Genomic DNA, 16,520 nt, shown 5'->3' with positions numbered 1-16,520 from the left:
AAGCATTGCAGCGAGAAGTCATGGCAAATTTATTTATAAAAAGCTTCTGACAACGAAGGTTTATCTCAAAGTGCTTCGCATCTCGGCGAAGGACACAAACAAAATGCAAATAAAAGCAAGATGAAAGAAAGGGAAACAAATCACCCCAAGAAACAGCACTTTATGAGAAGGAGGAGTAGAAGGAGCGTCGTAAATATAAAACTGGCTGTACCTGTCAATTTGAACTTCACGGGCATGAATCAACGCTTGGACTTCTCCAGGTGTCTAACTGCATGCATGTCTGAATAATGCAAACGTATGCATGCATGTCCATGTATCACGTTCTCCCGAGAGGATGTTTGCATGTTAAAACAGATGTTTTGCGCCTCTCCTGTGTAGCAGAGGTCTGGCCTCAACTTTGTCTCTGGTCCTCTTCCCCTCTTCTCTCCTTTCACAAGCATCTGTTTCTCATGGCCACGTCGGTGACACCTGTGTCCCGGAGGTATCACAGAGGAATCAGGTCACATTACAAATTGGTTGCCATTACAGCGGAGGGAGCTCACTGCCCCCTGTCTGTGGGAAATACCTATGTAGGATGAATCAGTAAACTGAGGAGATAGCAATTTAAATGTATCCTTCTTCCTGAATGTATTTGCATGATCCGGTTGGATTGCACATTTGCTATTATATTTGGATGTACGGTAAAGGTTTCATTTAAATAATCTAAGTTGATTACTTATCCCTCCTGCCTTATATCAAAGCAGAAAAGCGTTCAGGAGATCCACACATCTCCCTGCCTCTCACACAATGTTTCTTTTCTTGTCTAATTCAAGAGAAGATGACAAATGGAGGAAGGAGGGGGGGGGCATGTGCGATCACACAGTTTGACAAAGCAGTTGCTTTGTTGTTTTCACCCCGCACGTATGTGTGCATAAGTGTGCTTACTCCAACCTTTGATCAGTACAAGAAAGGCGATGTGTAAACTAACAATCGTTATGTTACATCCCTGCTCAGACTGCGCTGTGTGGCATCGCTAAAAGAAAAAGATAAACCCTTTTGTGCATCAAGATTTCAGTGCCAGGTGTAAAACGAGCACCTCTGCGTGTTTCCAGTAATACACAATATCGACACAGAAAGTAGCAGAAAAAAGGCAGCGACACTTTGTCATGACACTTGAAATCACCCCCCCCTCGCCCCGAAGCTGGGCAGAGACGGAGTTTGTTTTCAGCTACGTTCATTTGTCTGCCAGTTTGCTGTTAGCATGACTCTGCAAACTCCAGATTTTATGAAATTTAGTAGAAAATGAGACCATGATCAAAGAAAAGAACCGCCCTCAGGTCTGGTATGGATCTAGGTCACTGTAAAATTCAAAATAATGCATTTTTCTTTTGGTGGAAAATGCTCCCTCTTTCTGAATATTTATTAAATGTGTGGTTTCTGAAGTTTTTTTTTTTTTTTTTTTATACATTTTAACAAAAAGTATGCTAATCCCATGGAGTGAATGCTGTGAAAAACGGCATCAGGTTCTCCCATCCGGTATAGTATGTGGTTTATTGATTTTCCTAAACAATCCCTAGGCAGCACACACACATGCATGATGAGGACGGACTCAAACCCCCCTCTGGTTCACAGACAGAGAGACGGGGGAGAAAGGTGATGTGTGAATGGGTGTTCTTGTCTGAGTCATGGAGGTTTGTTTTTTCAGCTCTCTCACTCAGCAGTCCATTAGCTCATTGTTGGAGAGGCTGCTATTGGATTTTAGCTGACATGTTCCCTCAAGTCTGAGAGCAAGAGATGAAGGCGCATGCTGTGCCGAAGGCTCACACACACACACACACACACTCACACGCACACACACATACTGTACGCACACATCTTCACTTCAATGTGACTGGATACAAAAGATGAGGGGGAAAAAGGCAGGGGTGGGAGACCTGGCTCTAAAGAAAAATATGGAAATAGTAACTCAAAATGTGTAAAAAAAACAATATTTATTTGTTTATTATGTTTAATTTAGCTGAAATTTTCTTCCGAAGTAAGAAGTTAGAAAATTTGACACCCAACAGGAAAGTAGCAATGGAAAATCAAGTCTCACATTAATTAAAATGAAGGTAAATAAACGGTGGACTCAAGCAACATTTTGGTGATATTTTTACGGATTTGTCACATTTTCCAATTAATTCTTTACAGAAGTTGGCGATCTTTTTTTTAAAATCTTTTTTCTTTGATTTTGAACTCAAGCTGTGTCTCTTGTTTACTTTCAGGGGGTGCCAACCACCACAGTCAGTCGACGTTACGGCCTCCGCTGCCCCCTCCCCACAACCACCAGTCCCTGTCCCACCAGTCTGCCAACAGCCTGAACAGAAACACCCTGAGAGGGGGCCGCAACCCCATCCACGCCCCGCCTCCCGGCCCGGGAGACGGACCCACCACCCCCGAGTCAGTGCAGCTACAAGACAGCTGGGTGCTCAACAGCAACGTCCCCCTCGAGACCAGGTCAGAGGAAATCTGCTTTTTTACTTGTATCTACTTGTTTGTTTGGTTTGTTTGATCTGATTCTGACACCTGGAGTCACTTGCAGAAAACACAGCAGCAGAATAAACTTTGACTGAACAATAATAAGGAATTATGGGTCAGAGCCGTGCTGTGGTTGCTATGACGTTCTCGTTAGCACTTTGAGGACGGAAACCTGAGAATGAACCAGAACAGCTGTTAAGGATGTGGCTTTGAAACAGATTTTCACACTCCCTAACAAACCCGAATACATGAATATAAACTAAAGAAAAACATCTACAGGCCTAAGTGGAGAACTTCAGCATGAGTACTAAGCACCTTGTTTCATCGAGATAAGGATGCAAGAAAACAACGGACCATTTAGCATTCAGTTCCACAAAATTTAAAACCCATCAAATAACTCTTCCTGCTTCAGTATTTCCAGCAAACTCAAATTGCACATAGACAAAAAGACATGGGTATTGACTGTTTCAAATATTTGGCCCACAATGGTCGGAGCGCACCATAAAGCAGCACATATATTACCGTGGATCGACCTCCATCATCAGTTTTTCTGAAATTAACTGCACTTATAAGGCTCTCTGTGATTATTTGTTCATTCGCGCTCACCCAACGCCATTTTGTTACTCATTGCGTCCCTCATGATGCATTTATATTTGTATTTTTCTTCTTTTTGAAATTTTTATGAAGGCCTGAGAGACTGACATCTTTTGATAATCTCCAAGGCAGTGATGCATAGATACCATGAATGATGTAGACGTAGGGTTACGAAGAAAAGCAGGGGCTTTCACATTTCAGATGAACGGCTCAACTAATTTGTCTCTGGGAGACAAGCATATTTTTTTTAACACATAACCTAATTTGTGGATGATTCATCTACACATTTTTGTTCACTGAGCAACTTGCAGCACGTGGCATATGAAACAGAACGTGGGTCGCTCATACACTCTCTACCTCATCAAGGATCACACCAAAAAAGAAAAGGTACATGCATCAGAGCTGTTATACATGCAGCCTGCAGTGAGCTGGCAGGAAATACAAACCTTTTCACACATGCCACACATGTGGTTTTGCCAGTACACAAAGACCACTTAACAGGCAAACAGAGGATTCATGCAGGGTATCACTATTCATGAGGCATGCAGCGGGAGCGACGCTACGTACATCCCTGCTTGCCGCGTGCACAGCCGCTCTCGAAGCATTTAGTCTGCAAGTTGTAGTTGTGTTTCTCCAGCTGGGCGCTGGAGCTTCCAGTTCTGATGGGCCCAGATAAGCTCCCCAGAGTGCTGGCCCGGTGCAGTATTTATGAGGCAGGGCCATGTTTAATTCAGCCCTACCGATATCGGGTCTATACTCAGCCCGCGCTGAAGCATTGTGTTGGTATGCTTGAGAGGTAAGAGGCTTGGTGTTGAACAAGAATACCAATACCCTAAAAAAAAAGAGACTTGCATTGCTTATCTTTACCTGTGTTTCCATAGTGATGTGAAAATAATTTGAGGAGAGTTATCCTTCTTGTTTCTCTTGTCACAAATGATGCAGTGATCTTTGGTGAAACAAAATTAAGTTGTAAGTCTTGTTTCCACTGATCCGGACTGTGCTCGCTATGCTCACAGATTTAAATGGTGCGTCACAGAACCGCACCGTCAAGCCCGCTGCGGTGCATGTATTTGTTCATGTTCAGGTGCTGGGGCCGGGCATGGCTAAGAGCCCATCGCTGTGAATGAAGCCTGAAGCGGCAAGGAGACATTTCCTCTCCGCCCCCCCACCCCAGACTGGGCTCCGTGCTCTAGTCCCGTCTGTGGCAGAGGCTGGGTGGGCTGGCTGGAGCTGCTGGAGCTTGCAATTGGGTCAGAGCCAACCAGACTCCGCCAAAGAGTCACACCACTCCTGTGCTGGCAGAGCGACTTCTCCATCACATTATAACCACCAGCCATAGGAAATGATGAGCAACCTGTTTATGTGAGGGAGTGAGCGTGTGATTGAGTACATTTGTGTTTACTGTGTGATTACATCCAACCATGTGTGCCCTCGGCGACTCCGACTGCTCCCCATTGTGATCGTATGCAAATCTTGGCATTTGTTGTCCACTCGCTGTAGTAAATATGTGTGTGCCCCTTTGTGTGTGTGCTTTGGCTTGACCCAACGGTGTGACAGCCCTGAAAGGATGAAGATTGATCACCTAAGAACACTCTAGGGCTCGGATGACTGGCAGAGAAGAAGAGGGATAGCAGCAGACGATGGGGAGATAGGTGATCCAGCAGAGAAATATAAGTCGAGGTGGGGGGATTGCGGGGCAGAAATGGTTCACAGCAGAGAAGGGAGAGATAAAGAGGGACAGAGAGGCAAAGAATCAGAGAGAGGTGGTGATTGAAGAAGATTGTTTTGGGGAGTGTGTGTGAGAGAAGATAGAAAGGCAGAGGAGGGAGATTGGGTCCCGTGGAACATGGATACATTTACCGGTGTGAGATAAATGACTATAGATGGCTGCTGCCACTGTGCGTGTATGGAAGCAAGAAACAGAGAGAAAGAACGCATTGCTCCGTGTGAGTGTGGATGCACGTGTGCGCATGTGTCGCGGAATTTTTTTCCGTGAAAGCACCTGATTTCCAATCGGTCCCTTGGAGCCGCTTGCCTAGCTGATGCCAGGTTCAATCTCTCTGTGATCTCAGGAAATTCCCCGGCACCTCCTGGCTTCTCCACTGTAGGACAGTACTCCGAGGGAGAAATAGGATCACTGAGATGGCTGAAGCCTCTAAATCTATCTGGAGAGAGCAGCGGAGGACGGGGAGCAGGGATGGGAATTGCAAAGGATTTACAGATAGCGGTTCCAATATCGATCTCGACTATCGGTTCCTGTATCGGCTCTCGTATCGATTCTCATCCAATTATATATAGTACAAATGACTTTGGTTGCATTAACACTTTAATTTCAAGTATGCACCAATATTTTGCACTCAAACTTCATCTAAATCAAAGCTGGCTTAAGCTGAAAAAAAAGAACCTTTTCAAATGAACATTGTGACAAATAAAATCACAATGATCAACTTTTGGACTCTAACAGTTTTTATGCATTAAATTTTATCGACTGACAGATAGAGGGCAGCTGCAAAAGCGAGTCCATCTCCGTTGACCTCCATGTTAAAATGTCCCCCCAGTGGGTGTGTTCCTGACGACTTGCTAAGTGACATAACTGCGCTCTGTACGAAGAAAACCAGTCTTCAGAAACCAATGGGTCATGTGACCAAATGCTTCGTCCATTGTTATGGTCTATGGTTTCTGCCTCAACTCCATGTTGGTAACATTCTTAGCCAAAATACAAAATGCGTCAGGCGTTGGCAGAAGTCTCTCCTATAAATGGAATCGTTAGGCAGGCGGGTTAACGATTCCACAGAATCGAACTATTGGGGCCAGTTCTCGATTCCCATCCCTGACGGGGAGGGGTCAAGGTGGGACGTGGGCGTGCGCCACATCAGTTTATCTTTAAATGTAATACTGTTAGGACAGATAGAAGTGTAAACTGGTGTAAAGACAAAAAAACAAACCACCATTGTGAATGATTTAACCTTGTTACTTTACTACACTAATAAACTAAATTGCACTTTCACTTCTTTTGCAGTCCCTCCATGATTAAGTAAGCACACAAATGTGGATATTTATTTATAACGAGCTGGAATTACCTCTGCTTTAGGCCAAAGCCAATAAAACTGTACCTTAAAATACCAGCTAGAGCCACTAAATGCTGTATCAAAAATGTAATCTGGCCACAAATATTCCCATTAGAAACACATTGTTGTTCAGAGCATTGTTGGAGTTTTGGACACCCTACTCTTGCAGGAAAACTTTTTAGGCGGATCAGGATTAGCTGTAGGTGGTCACATGGATCAAGTTTGTAATCAGGTGGCCCAACAGCTTGTCAGTGCAGGGTGTGTGTGTGTGTGTCGGTGTGTGGTTGTGCATGTGAGTGTTTGAATCGATTAGATCGAGGATAGCAACTGGATTTGCATCCCCTAAGTGAAAATCTATGAACTAATCACAAATTGACAAAGTATCATGATTTCAGAAAGATAAATGTAATTTATAACACATTATTTATTAATTAATGGCATGACCAGCCATCCTAATTCATTTTCTCTTCGAAGGCCCAATATTATTCTTTTGGTTTAGATCTTCTGGATTTTAATTGATTTCTAAGGGACACAGAAGAAAGTGCCTCTGGAAACTACTGCACAGGCTTGCAAGCAGTCAGGGAAACAACAGACATAACACGGGTGCAGTGGCGTTGGGCTGCCGGTCACTGACTGGTGTTGCTTTTTGCCGCCGCAGCTTTTTTTTTTTTTTTTTTTTTTTTTTACAACAGAAGACAACATCAGTGTGTGTGTGTGTGTGTGTGTGTGTGTGTGTGTGTGTGTGTGTGTGTGTGTGTGTGTGTGTGGATAAGGTGATGAAAGTAGATACATAAATTGACAATATTAATTCGAAAGTAAATAAGTTAAACAAATAAATAATTATCATATAGAGTGGTGTAGCACTATACAATGTAGAATAATAATATAGTAATATCCTAATATAATATAAATATTATAGAATATTATAACATATAACCAAATTATATCACCATACTATTATATATAACGATATAATAATACTATAGTTAAACATCCCATGAGATTTCATAACTTAATATAATAATAAACTATGAAACAATACGCCGCCGCAGCTTGTTGAACCAAGGAATTATTTAGCAATTCTGGAGTCGTCGTTGTCATTTTAAATTGTAGTATTTTTTTTAATTGGTTCAATACGTTTGGTACCGGAGAGCAGTTTATATTAAACCAATAACTACAACAAGCGTTCTTCAGTTACAATAGGAAAACAACATTTAAACAAGATTTGATACTTTATTTGTCTTATGCCAATCATAAACACATCAGCATGAATATTTCATGAATATTTTCAGTAATTACCTTTACATTAAAAAAGTGCAATATTACTGTTTTGCTACATGAATGTGCCCTTTAATACGTCCACTCAGTAAAATAAACACTGATAAAAATGTATAATTCAATGTTGGAAAAAAAACATGTTTTCTGTGAGATTTTATTGAACACCAGTTATGTTGACAAAAATGTCATCATGAAGCCATCAGTAGAGTTTTAACTGTGTGCATTGATGTCTTTGCTTTTTTTTTTATGAGATGATGAAAATAAGTTACCATGCCATTTTATTCTCATCTTTTGATCTTTTCTTTTGTTCTGCGACTTCAATCAAGCATTGCAACACTCTGGGGAGGAGAATTTAAACACAAACCTTATGAAGGATTGTGGCAGCTGAATGATTTTATCTACGTGTGTATTGTAACATCAAAGGCTTAAATAAATGGCACCAACTTTCCAAGCCTGTGATTACGTTAGGTTCAATCAGAAGTTATTAATTTGTACATGTCATTTTTATTCTGTCGCTATATGCAAAGGTTAAGTTAAGGCAATTAGAGGGAAGCTTTTTCTTGACAAATTTGTTTTTTGTTTTAACTCAATAAGATATACAGCTTAGTTTTTTTTAGCAAAATAAAAGAAGAAAAAGAAAGTCAGTGTACAAGAATTACACATTTTGACATGTTTTCACATGAGATAAACTTTTTTAATCCCAACTTTAAGCTATACTCAGTAAATGAATGCCTATTGTATTACAGCTATTTCGCAATGATTTTTTTTCCCCCTACACTTATAGAAGGCAACAATTCGCACTAAGTGGTCCTTAAGCATCCTCCCCTCCCCGAGGGCCCTCTCCTTCATTCTCAGATCAGATTGTTTTTCAGTCTCTCTGCTAGCGAGTTGACCTCTGTTAATTGTTCTTTACATCTGATGATGATTGTCAGACTGCTATCCGAGGCAACCACATGTTTGTGAAAGCTGAGAAAATGAACAGTGGGTGTATGTGTCTGTGTGGGCAAGCATTAGCATGTGTGTTTGTTCGCTCAAGGGGAATGCGAGCTTTGACTTCCTGCTAATTACCCAGCATGCTCTCTGTTCTGTGGTTAATTGTCCAGGTCCTCTATTCTCTCAATGGGGAGCAGTGTTGGAATGGAGAGTAAACAAATCCACTCTTATTCTCTCTGCCTGTCTTCTAATCTATAGCCTTGATCTCCATCCTCTACTTTCTGTCACTTTTTGTGCAGCAGGGATGCAAATTAAACATTTGGTCGCACATGCAGGGCAAGCTCATAAAAGAAAACCCACATAAATCTCTACTGTTTGTGCGTGGGTGGGCGCTTATGTCTAAGTGTATACGTGTGTCCGTGTTTGTGTGTGTTAGTTCTCTGTTCTGTATGTGTTTATATGTGTGTGTATGAGCAGATCCAAGGCAGCAAGGTAGCAGTGGCTGGTGAAGGGTGTGGTGGGGGGGGTCTCTGTCAGCTCTCTCTAATTATGTCTGACATTTCCATGCTGGACCACTGTCAAAAATCCCACAATATTCACACACAAATGCACAAGCACACAGAGGCACACACATGCACACAGCCCAGCCTAATGATACAGAGTTGTGATTGCTGGCTGCCTGCTATGATAGAACCCCTCCATCGCCATCCACAACATAAATCAATGTCAATTACCTCCCCAGAGCACATTAGACACTTTCCATTCCTACTTGTAATTAGTGCGGCCCACAGACATATTCCCATCCCACACAAGCTTGCAGTGGAGCTCCTGCACGCGCACAACAAAGCTCCAGATTGAACTGATGTCAGTGTACAAGTTCAAATACATACCGGCACATCAAATGGCGTTCATTGTGTCGCACAGAATGCAAAGATGCACCAGCTCACTCTCACACATTAGGAGCAGTGTAATTAATTAGCAGTGGCCTCGCCATCACAGAGTGATTCAACGGCTGTGGAAATGACTTCAAGTAGACACATGCTGCTTGACCTTGAAGAGTGTGTCTGCATTTGCGCATACACACACACACACATACGTGCATTTCTTGCATTTGGCCGCTTTATAGATTCATGCATGCATAATACAATTGATGGCGGTGACACTATGAGCGTGGTAATTTCAGACAATAACTTCCGACTCCCCGAGCATGCCAGGCCTTTGTGTCCTCTCGGTCTTGCTCTGTCAGGTGTCTTTGTTTGCATTTCCTCGGTGTCACAGAGCAGGGAAAGGAGGGATGAGAGGTGGAGCAGAGGAAACATGAAGAATTCAGCGTGATAACAATCCAAAAATCAGGGGCACAAAATGGACAGAGAGGGAGAGAGAGAAACGAGCACAGACGAGCTAAATAATTGATGACGAGTGGTGCAGTGCTCCCAAACCAAACCTACATCCTTTGAGCCCATTACCTGTTTTCACCAACTGTTTTAGGACAAGAGGAGTCATGTAAAGGCATACTCTCATGAAGCAGCAGAGATTAAAGATTAAAAATCTAAATTTGTTTAAGGAGATAGATCACTTAACACTGTTTGCTTTTTTCTTCGCCACCCAGTCCAGTACGTCTAGTATTAAAACCAGTGACAACAGCCCCGACACACATCTGTGCAGACGTGAGTCACGTGTCCGGGTCTTTTAGCAAACCCCCAAAGACGTCAGCAATTATTCAGGGATTTTTGATTTTAGTCTTTGTATTCGGATTGTTTGGGGGTTGTTTTTTTTTTTTTTTGTTTACTCAGAAAGCACAAAGATTAAAAGTCGAGCTGCAAGAAAGATGCCAGGAATTTCTTTTAAGCAGAATTAATTATTGAAAATGTCTGGCCTTAGCTGTCTGTCTCTAGCAGGTTGCTTTCAGGAAAATCAACCAATTTGTTTGCTGCCGCTGATTCCGTAATGATGTGTTGACGTGTTCAAGTCATTTGTAGGGCTTGGCATGTGATTTAACAGAGCAGGAACCGGGAAGCAGAGCTGGAGGCAGCGGAATTGAAGAGATTTAGGTGTTAATTGGGAGTGCTGGGATTGTTAGGTTATAACGGACAGGGTTAACAGCAAACACGTCAGAGGAAGAGCCACAGATAGACATCTAGGATGTAAAGTAAGATTGGCGAGACTGACGTGGTTTGGACACGTAAAGCCGATGGATAGTGAATAAATACATTGGTCAGTGGATGCTGTAGATGGAGCTGCCAGGCAGGAGATGAAGGAGTAGCACTAGGGTTGCAAAGGGGTGGAAAATGTCCGGTAAATTTCCAGAAACTTTCCGGAAACTTTCCATGGGAAGTTAAGGTGGGGAATTTTGGAAATATTCAAAATTGGAAACTTTCCATGGGAATTATGGGAATTATGGGAAATTAGGGGAATTTATGGGAATTAACTGGAAATTGGGGTAATTTAAACAAACTGTATCATATCCAAACATAAATGTAAATATTTATTTTGTCATAAGCAGATATCCATGCAAGATAATACAAAAACATGACATTTCAACAGATTTATTTGAATAGAACTTTAGTTTTTATTCTTGTATGAACAATTATTTTAATGAACAACAAAAACATGAATGTTGAGTAAATACTAACTCACCCCACTCCCCCACCCAATCAAAAAGTAAAATGACCCCAGGGGGTGCGGCCTCAATAGCCCTGCAGTAAGCAATGTGCTGTGTGCATGTGATTGAGGAGTGTACTTGCATTAAATCTGGTTGTTTTAGCCAAGACTATGCTACAATATATTTCCCCCAACTATATTTAAGTTCCCTGTTAAGGGCCAACCTTCAATTCTGTAAATTTCTTATTTATTCCCGTTAATTCCCGTTAATTCCCATATATTCCTGTTAATTCCCGTATATTCCCATTAATTCCCATATATTCCTGTTAATTCCCATGGAAAGTTTCCAACTTTGAAAATTCCCGGAATTTTGCAACCCTAAGTAGCACTGTAATGTGGTTAAATAACTCTCCAAAAAATCCATCCCACATAACAGTCTGAACTGCAGGTTCATCCCCACCTTGCCGCGCATACTTTCCCTTCGACCACCAAACAAAGAGTTAAGGATGATTTACCGAAGCTGAACTCTTGATTCATTTTCATCCTGTCAAAGTACAAAGGTTACCAAGAAAGTTGTGAAAACTAAAGTGTGGACCACTGCAGCCGGAGAGAATTATCCATTAACCATGGCAACCTGCCTCAACGAAATCATTTATTTTTTAAAAAAAGCAAATTAAAACGGCTCATGTCATGTACACAGAGGATGAGGATGAGAGAGGGAGGATTTCAGAAAAATCAAAGCACTTCAACATGAGAGTAAACAAAAAACCAGATCAAAGTCAAAGAAAAAAGCTTTTAAAACTTTTAAAACAGGATACAAATGACCACCGCAGAGGGAGTATGAGTGGAAGGTACAGATGAAATACTTTAATGCCTGTTTGGTCCCCTCAAAGTAGAGCGGCACATCTTAATTATAGTTCAGAGACGATGGGATGGTGGACCATTTCATTCATTTGTTTGCTCCAAAAATTGGGATTTCTGGAAAGAGATTAAAAAAAAAAGAAATCAAAACAGTTCATGGTGTAAATTTAAATTTAAATCCTATATTTTCCGGGTATATTCCCTGTGTACCAGTAAGACAGTCTTTCTTAAAGTTCTGCTCTAATGGGGAGAAAAAAGATAATGGTTTAAGCCACACAAATAACGAGGAAAGGGTTTGTGATATGAAGATGATCACAGTGAGATTACAGCTGAGACCAAACAAAGCTATTAAAATATGGGCACAAACAGAACCGTTTTTTTTAATTACCACTGCCACGACGAGGTTGATGAGGTTTGTAATCTAATTTCTTCATTTACAGGGTAAACGTCATTAGCATATGTACGTATTCCTATTATTGTCTTGTTTAACGGCCTGTTTGCTGTGTAAGGACGTACCCAGAAAAACTGTTTGCATGGTATTACAGTGTTGATTAAACCAGAATCGGGGATAAATGTGTTTATACATCGAATGTTAATTGAATAAATAAGAGCTTGCAGAAGAAGAAGAACATGTTGACATGCGTAAAAAAACTATGTCTCGGGGCCGGCTTCTTGCTTTTGAGAGATGCACTTTCCTTTTTCTGCAGTCCTCACTCTCAAGGTCAAAACAAAATAAATATCAAAGATATACACACTCCCACTTTCACACACAAACACACACACACACACAAAAAAAGCAAGCTCTTCCAAAACGAGAAGTCTTTACGCCCCCTCTGAGACAGTCATGTGACCTTTCCTCCCCTGATATGTCACACTCACCCGAGGGCTTTGTTCTGTCATACCACCTGAGGTGTGTGTGGGGGCATCTCCTCTCTCCCCATGTGGGCTGAGAGTGAATGTCGCAGAAGATGGTGCAAAGGTTTCACAAAAGTTTTTCTTTTTTTTTTTCCTTCACTACGTCCTTTATAAATTTCTTCAAGTACAGCTTTTTCTTTTTCTCGCCGTGGCCACTGCGTCCCCTCAAGGTTTCGTGAAAAACAAGATTTTGACTGAGAGGAGGGGCATCTTTTTTGGAAAGGACATGATTGGAGTGCAAAGATGCTTGAGAATAGGAGAGGACTGTGCTGAAATAGGATGCAGGCGTGAAGGAGAGTGGCGAAAGACAAATGATGGCCGAGCAGGTGGAGTGATAGCAGAGAATAAAAGGCAATATGAGCAGAAGGACAGTGGTCCAAATCTCCTCTTTATGCTCTCTCTGAGCCCTGACCCCACCTGGACAATGAGGACAGGGGAAATAGAGAGCAGGGAGGAGGGTGGGGGGGGCACAGGATTGGGCTGATCCTGAGCAGCCATCAAGGGCAGAGACGAGGTACATCATAAGTGGGGTGAACAGGAGAAAATCAAGGGCGTGGAAGAAAGAAAAGGCAGTTGAGCAGGTGGCGGTTACGCGGAGACGCTGGACTGGAACTGGGCTGAATTGGAGGCACATTGTTCAATATTTCTGTCTGATGAACCCTTCCTGCCATATTGTAGCGTCAACAGCTTCTCATAAGTGGCCCTGTCGTCTGGGCTGTGGTCGGTCTGTAGGTCTGTTACCCTTTGATGGAACATTGCTCTTTTTTTCTTCTTCTTTTTGCTGTTTTTTTTTTTTCAAAGTATCAACGAGTATCGTAACGTCTGCCTCAGGGCTGGGCGATATGGACCAAAAGTCATATCTCGATATTTTCTAGCTGAATGGCGATACTCGATATATATCTCGATATTTTTTCTGTGCCATAATTGGGGTTTCCCCCAAAGCATTATAGCATAGCATCTCTGTTAGCTTCATTTTTTTCTGAGGCAAACCCTTAAAAAAACAGTCAGTTTTAATACAAAGCCTCGTGCCAAATGTCACACAGGTTCCTTTATTAACAGAGGTCTGCACTATATCAGAATGTATAAAACAAATGAAATAAAAATAAACTGCCTGCATATATAGAATAAAAATGTTTCTTGAATAAAATAAAACAAATATCCCTTTCCTGCACAACAATTAAATTAAAATACACTGTACAATAACAGGCAGACTTTTCCACTGAGGTTGACAGTTGTGCAAATAACAAAACATTTGTGCAAATCTCAAATAAAACATTCAAGTCAATTTGTCACAAAATAAGCTATATCAAAATCATTAAAAAAAAAAAATTTTAATCGATATAAACGATATTTTCTCGTACCATATCGCGTTTGAAAATATATCGATATATATTAAAATCTCGATATATCGCCCAGCCCTAGTCTGCCTCAACCTTTTTCGTGATGCATCTCCTCTTTTCTGTTCAGGCACTTCTTATTCAAGACGTCTTCGGGGACCACCCCTCTCTTCAGTAGCTCCTCCCCCGGTTACCCCCTGACGTCGGGGACGGTGTACTCTCCGCCCCCTCGCCTGCTACCCAGAAACACCTTCTCCCGCTCAGCCTTCAAGCTCAAGAAGCCGTCCAAATACTGCAGCTGGAAGTGTGCGGCGGTGACAGCCATCGCAGCCGCCACCCTGCTGGCCATACTACTGTCCTACTTCATCGGTAAGTGCACACACATTAAATATAGCTGGTGAAGTACCCTTCCCCTGAATTAATTCAAGCTCAGGTTAGGTCCTGACTAGTTTCTTTTTAAAATGCTGTTTTAAATCCAAACCTCTCTCTGCGCCCACGTTAGCTGTTCCACTCCATACTGGTAATGATCTCCATGCACACCACACCGCCATAAACACATATCACGTAACGATCCATGCTCCATTTGGAAATGATCCTTGTTGCATGAGGATTTTATAATGACTTTCCTCCTGCACCTCTTTGCAGCTGCATCGTTGTTAAATGTAGAAGTGATTCCAAGGGTAACAAAGTCAATTCATGATGTCGTTTACACCATCTTTACTACATCTTTAAGGCTTGTTCCTGTCGTCTTCTGGGAAAGGTCATGTGATATAGGCTTGACAAGGCAGGGAAGGGTACATAGCAGCGCAGAAAAGCAATCATGAAGCAAATGTCTGCACTATTTCATTGTCTCAAAATGCTTGTTTAACCACATTAGACCACGACAGTCGCATTTACAGACTGAAATGTGTTGTGCAGCGGATGAAGAATGTTCAATTTTTCAGAGGTTGAGCTCGTCCGAAGAAGGGTGGACAAAGTTTTCTGTTTTCAAATGTTAAACGCAACAGAGTGTGGCCTCAGTCACACTTGAGCAGATCTTTTTATTTCTGGTCCGTCTTGTTTGTTTTCGCGCCGGCCTACAATGTCTGAACTTTGACCGTTTTTATTCTCCCCGCACTTCATCAAAAAGGTGTCAGGTTAACGGCCCGCTAAAAATACGGAGCAGAAATGGGACGCGTGCGCTTTCTCACGTGCGGCTTTGTCTCATCAGCCTCGCAGTAGCCACCCTGGACTCCACTCAGCACTGGTAAACAGCCAATCGGACTGAGACTGCTCCTCTTAGCAGGTATCAGTCAACGTGGGAATCCTAACAGAGTCAGCAGGACGGGGAACGGTTCCTACGGATCTGAAGCCGGTGTGTGATAGTCAAACTTAAAGGAACGGCAGATTCCCAGAGGACGGCTCTCACGAAGAACATCAGGAAGAGATCCTGAAGGCTGTCTACCAGTGGATCTGTGGGGAGAGAGAGGAAAGAGAGAGGAAAGAGAGAGGAAAGACGTCCTCGGAGAGTGTGCGAGTGTGTGTGTGGTAGGGATGGGCGGTATGGACTAAAAAATGTATCACGATAATTTCTGGCATTTATCCTGATAACGATAAAAATGATGATAAAAAAAATACCAATTCAACTCCACCTTTTCAACTATAAATCTATCTCACTCTCAGATCCGCCAAGTTTGTTACACAAAAACGTCATCAACGGGAATTTATCTTTCTTTCTTTCTTTCTTTCTTTCTTTCTTTCTTTCTTTCTTTCTTTCTTTCTTTCTTTCTTTCTTTCTTTCTTTCTTTCTTTCTTTCTTTCTTTCTTTCTTTCTTTCTTTCTTTCTTTCTTTCTTTCTTTCTTTCTTTTTTTCTTTCAGGCTCATTTCCTTCCTTCCTTCTTTTTTCCCTTTCTTCTCCCCTTTTCTTCCTTCCTTCCTTCCTTCCTTCCTTCCTTCCTTCCTTCCTTCCTTCCTTCCTTCCTTCCTTCCTTCCTTCTTCCCTTCCTCTTTTCTCCCTTCCTTCCTTCCTTCCTTCCTTTCCTCCTGCTCTCTCCTTCCTTCTTCCCTTCCTCTTTTCTCCCTTCCTTTCTCCTTTCCTTGTTTTCTCCCTTCCTTCCTTCCTTCCTTCCTTCCTTCCTTCCTTCCTTTCTTCCTTCCTTTCCTCCTGCTCTCTCCTTCCTTCTTCCCTTCCTCTTTTCTCCCTTCCTTTCTCCTTTCCTTGTTTTCTCCCTTCCTTCTCCCCCTTCCTTCCTTCTTTCCTTCCTTCTTCCCTTCCTCTTTTCTCCCTCCCTTCCTTCCTTCCTTCCTTCCTTCCTTCTTCCCTTCCTCTTTTCTCCCTTCCTTCCTTCTTTCCTTGTTTTCTCCCTTCCTTCCTTCCTTCCTTCCTTCCTTCCTTTCTTCCTTCCTTCCTTTCTTCCTTCCTTCCTTCCTTCCTTCCTTCCTTCCTTCTTCCCTTCC

At 42.1% G+C, this 16,520-nt stretch overlaps 1 protein-coding gene across 10 annotated transcripts in view; it reads left to right on the top strand.

Moving 5' to 3' along the window:
- Positions 1-16,520, top strand: part of tenm2a (teneurin transmembrane protein 2a) — a 246,226-nt gene that overhangs the window by 169,834 nt on the left and 59,872 nt on the right. For all 10 annotated transcript variants that reach the window (XM_061725794.1, XM_061725796.1, XM_061725795.1 and 7 more), the window contains 2 exons: positions 2,244-2,475; positions 14,214-14,452. In XM_061725794.1, the coding sequence (XP_061581778.1) occupies positions 2,244-2,475; positions 14,214-14,452 (471 nt within the window). The remainder of the gene's footprint in view (positions 1-2,243; positions 2,476-14,213; positions 14,453-16,520) is intronic.

This window comes from Cololabis saira, chromosome 7, assembly GCF_033807715.1.
Source record: "Cololabis saira isolate AMF1-May2022 chromosome 7, fColSai1.1, whole genome shotgun sequence".
NCBI classification, from domain to species: Eukaryota; Metazoa; Chordata; class Actinopteri; order Beloniformes; family Belonidae; genus Cololabis; species Cololabis saira.
This window is presented reverse-complemented; position numbering and strand designations above follow the sequence as displayed.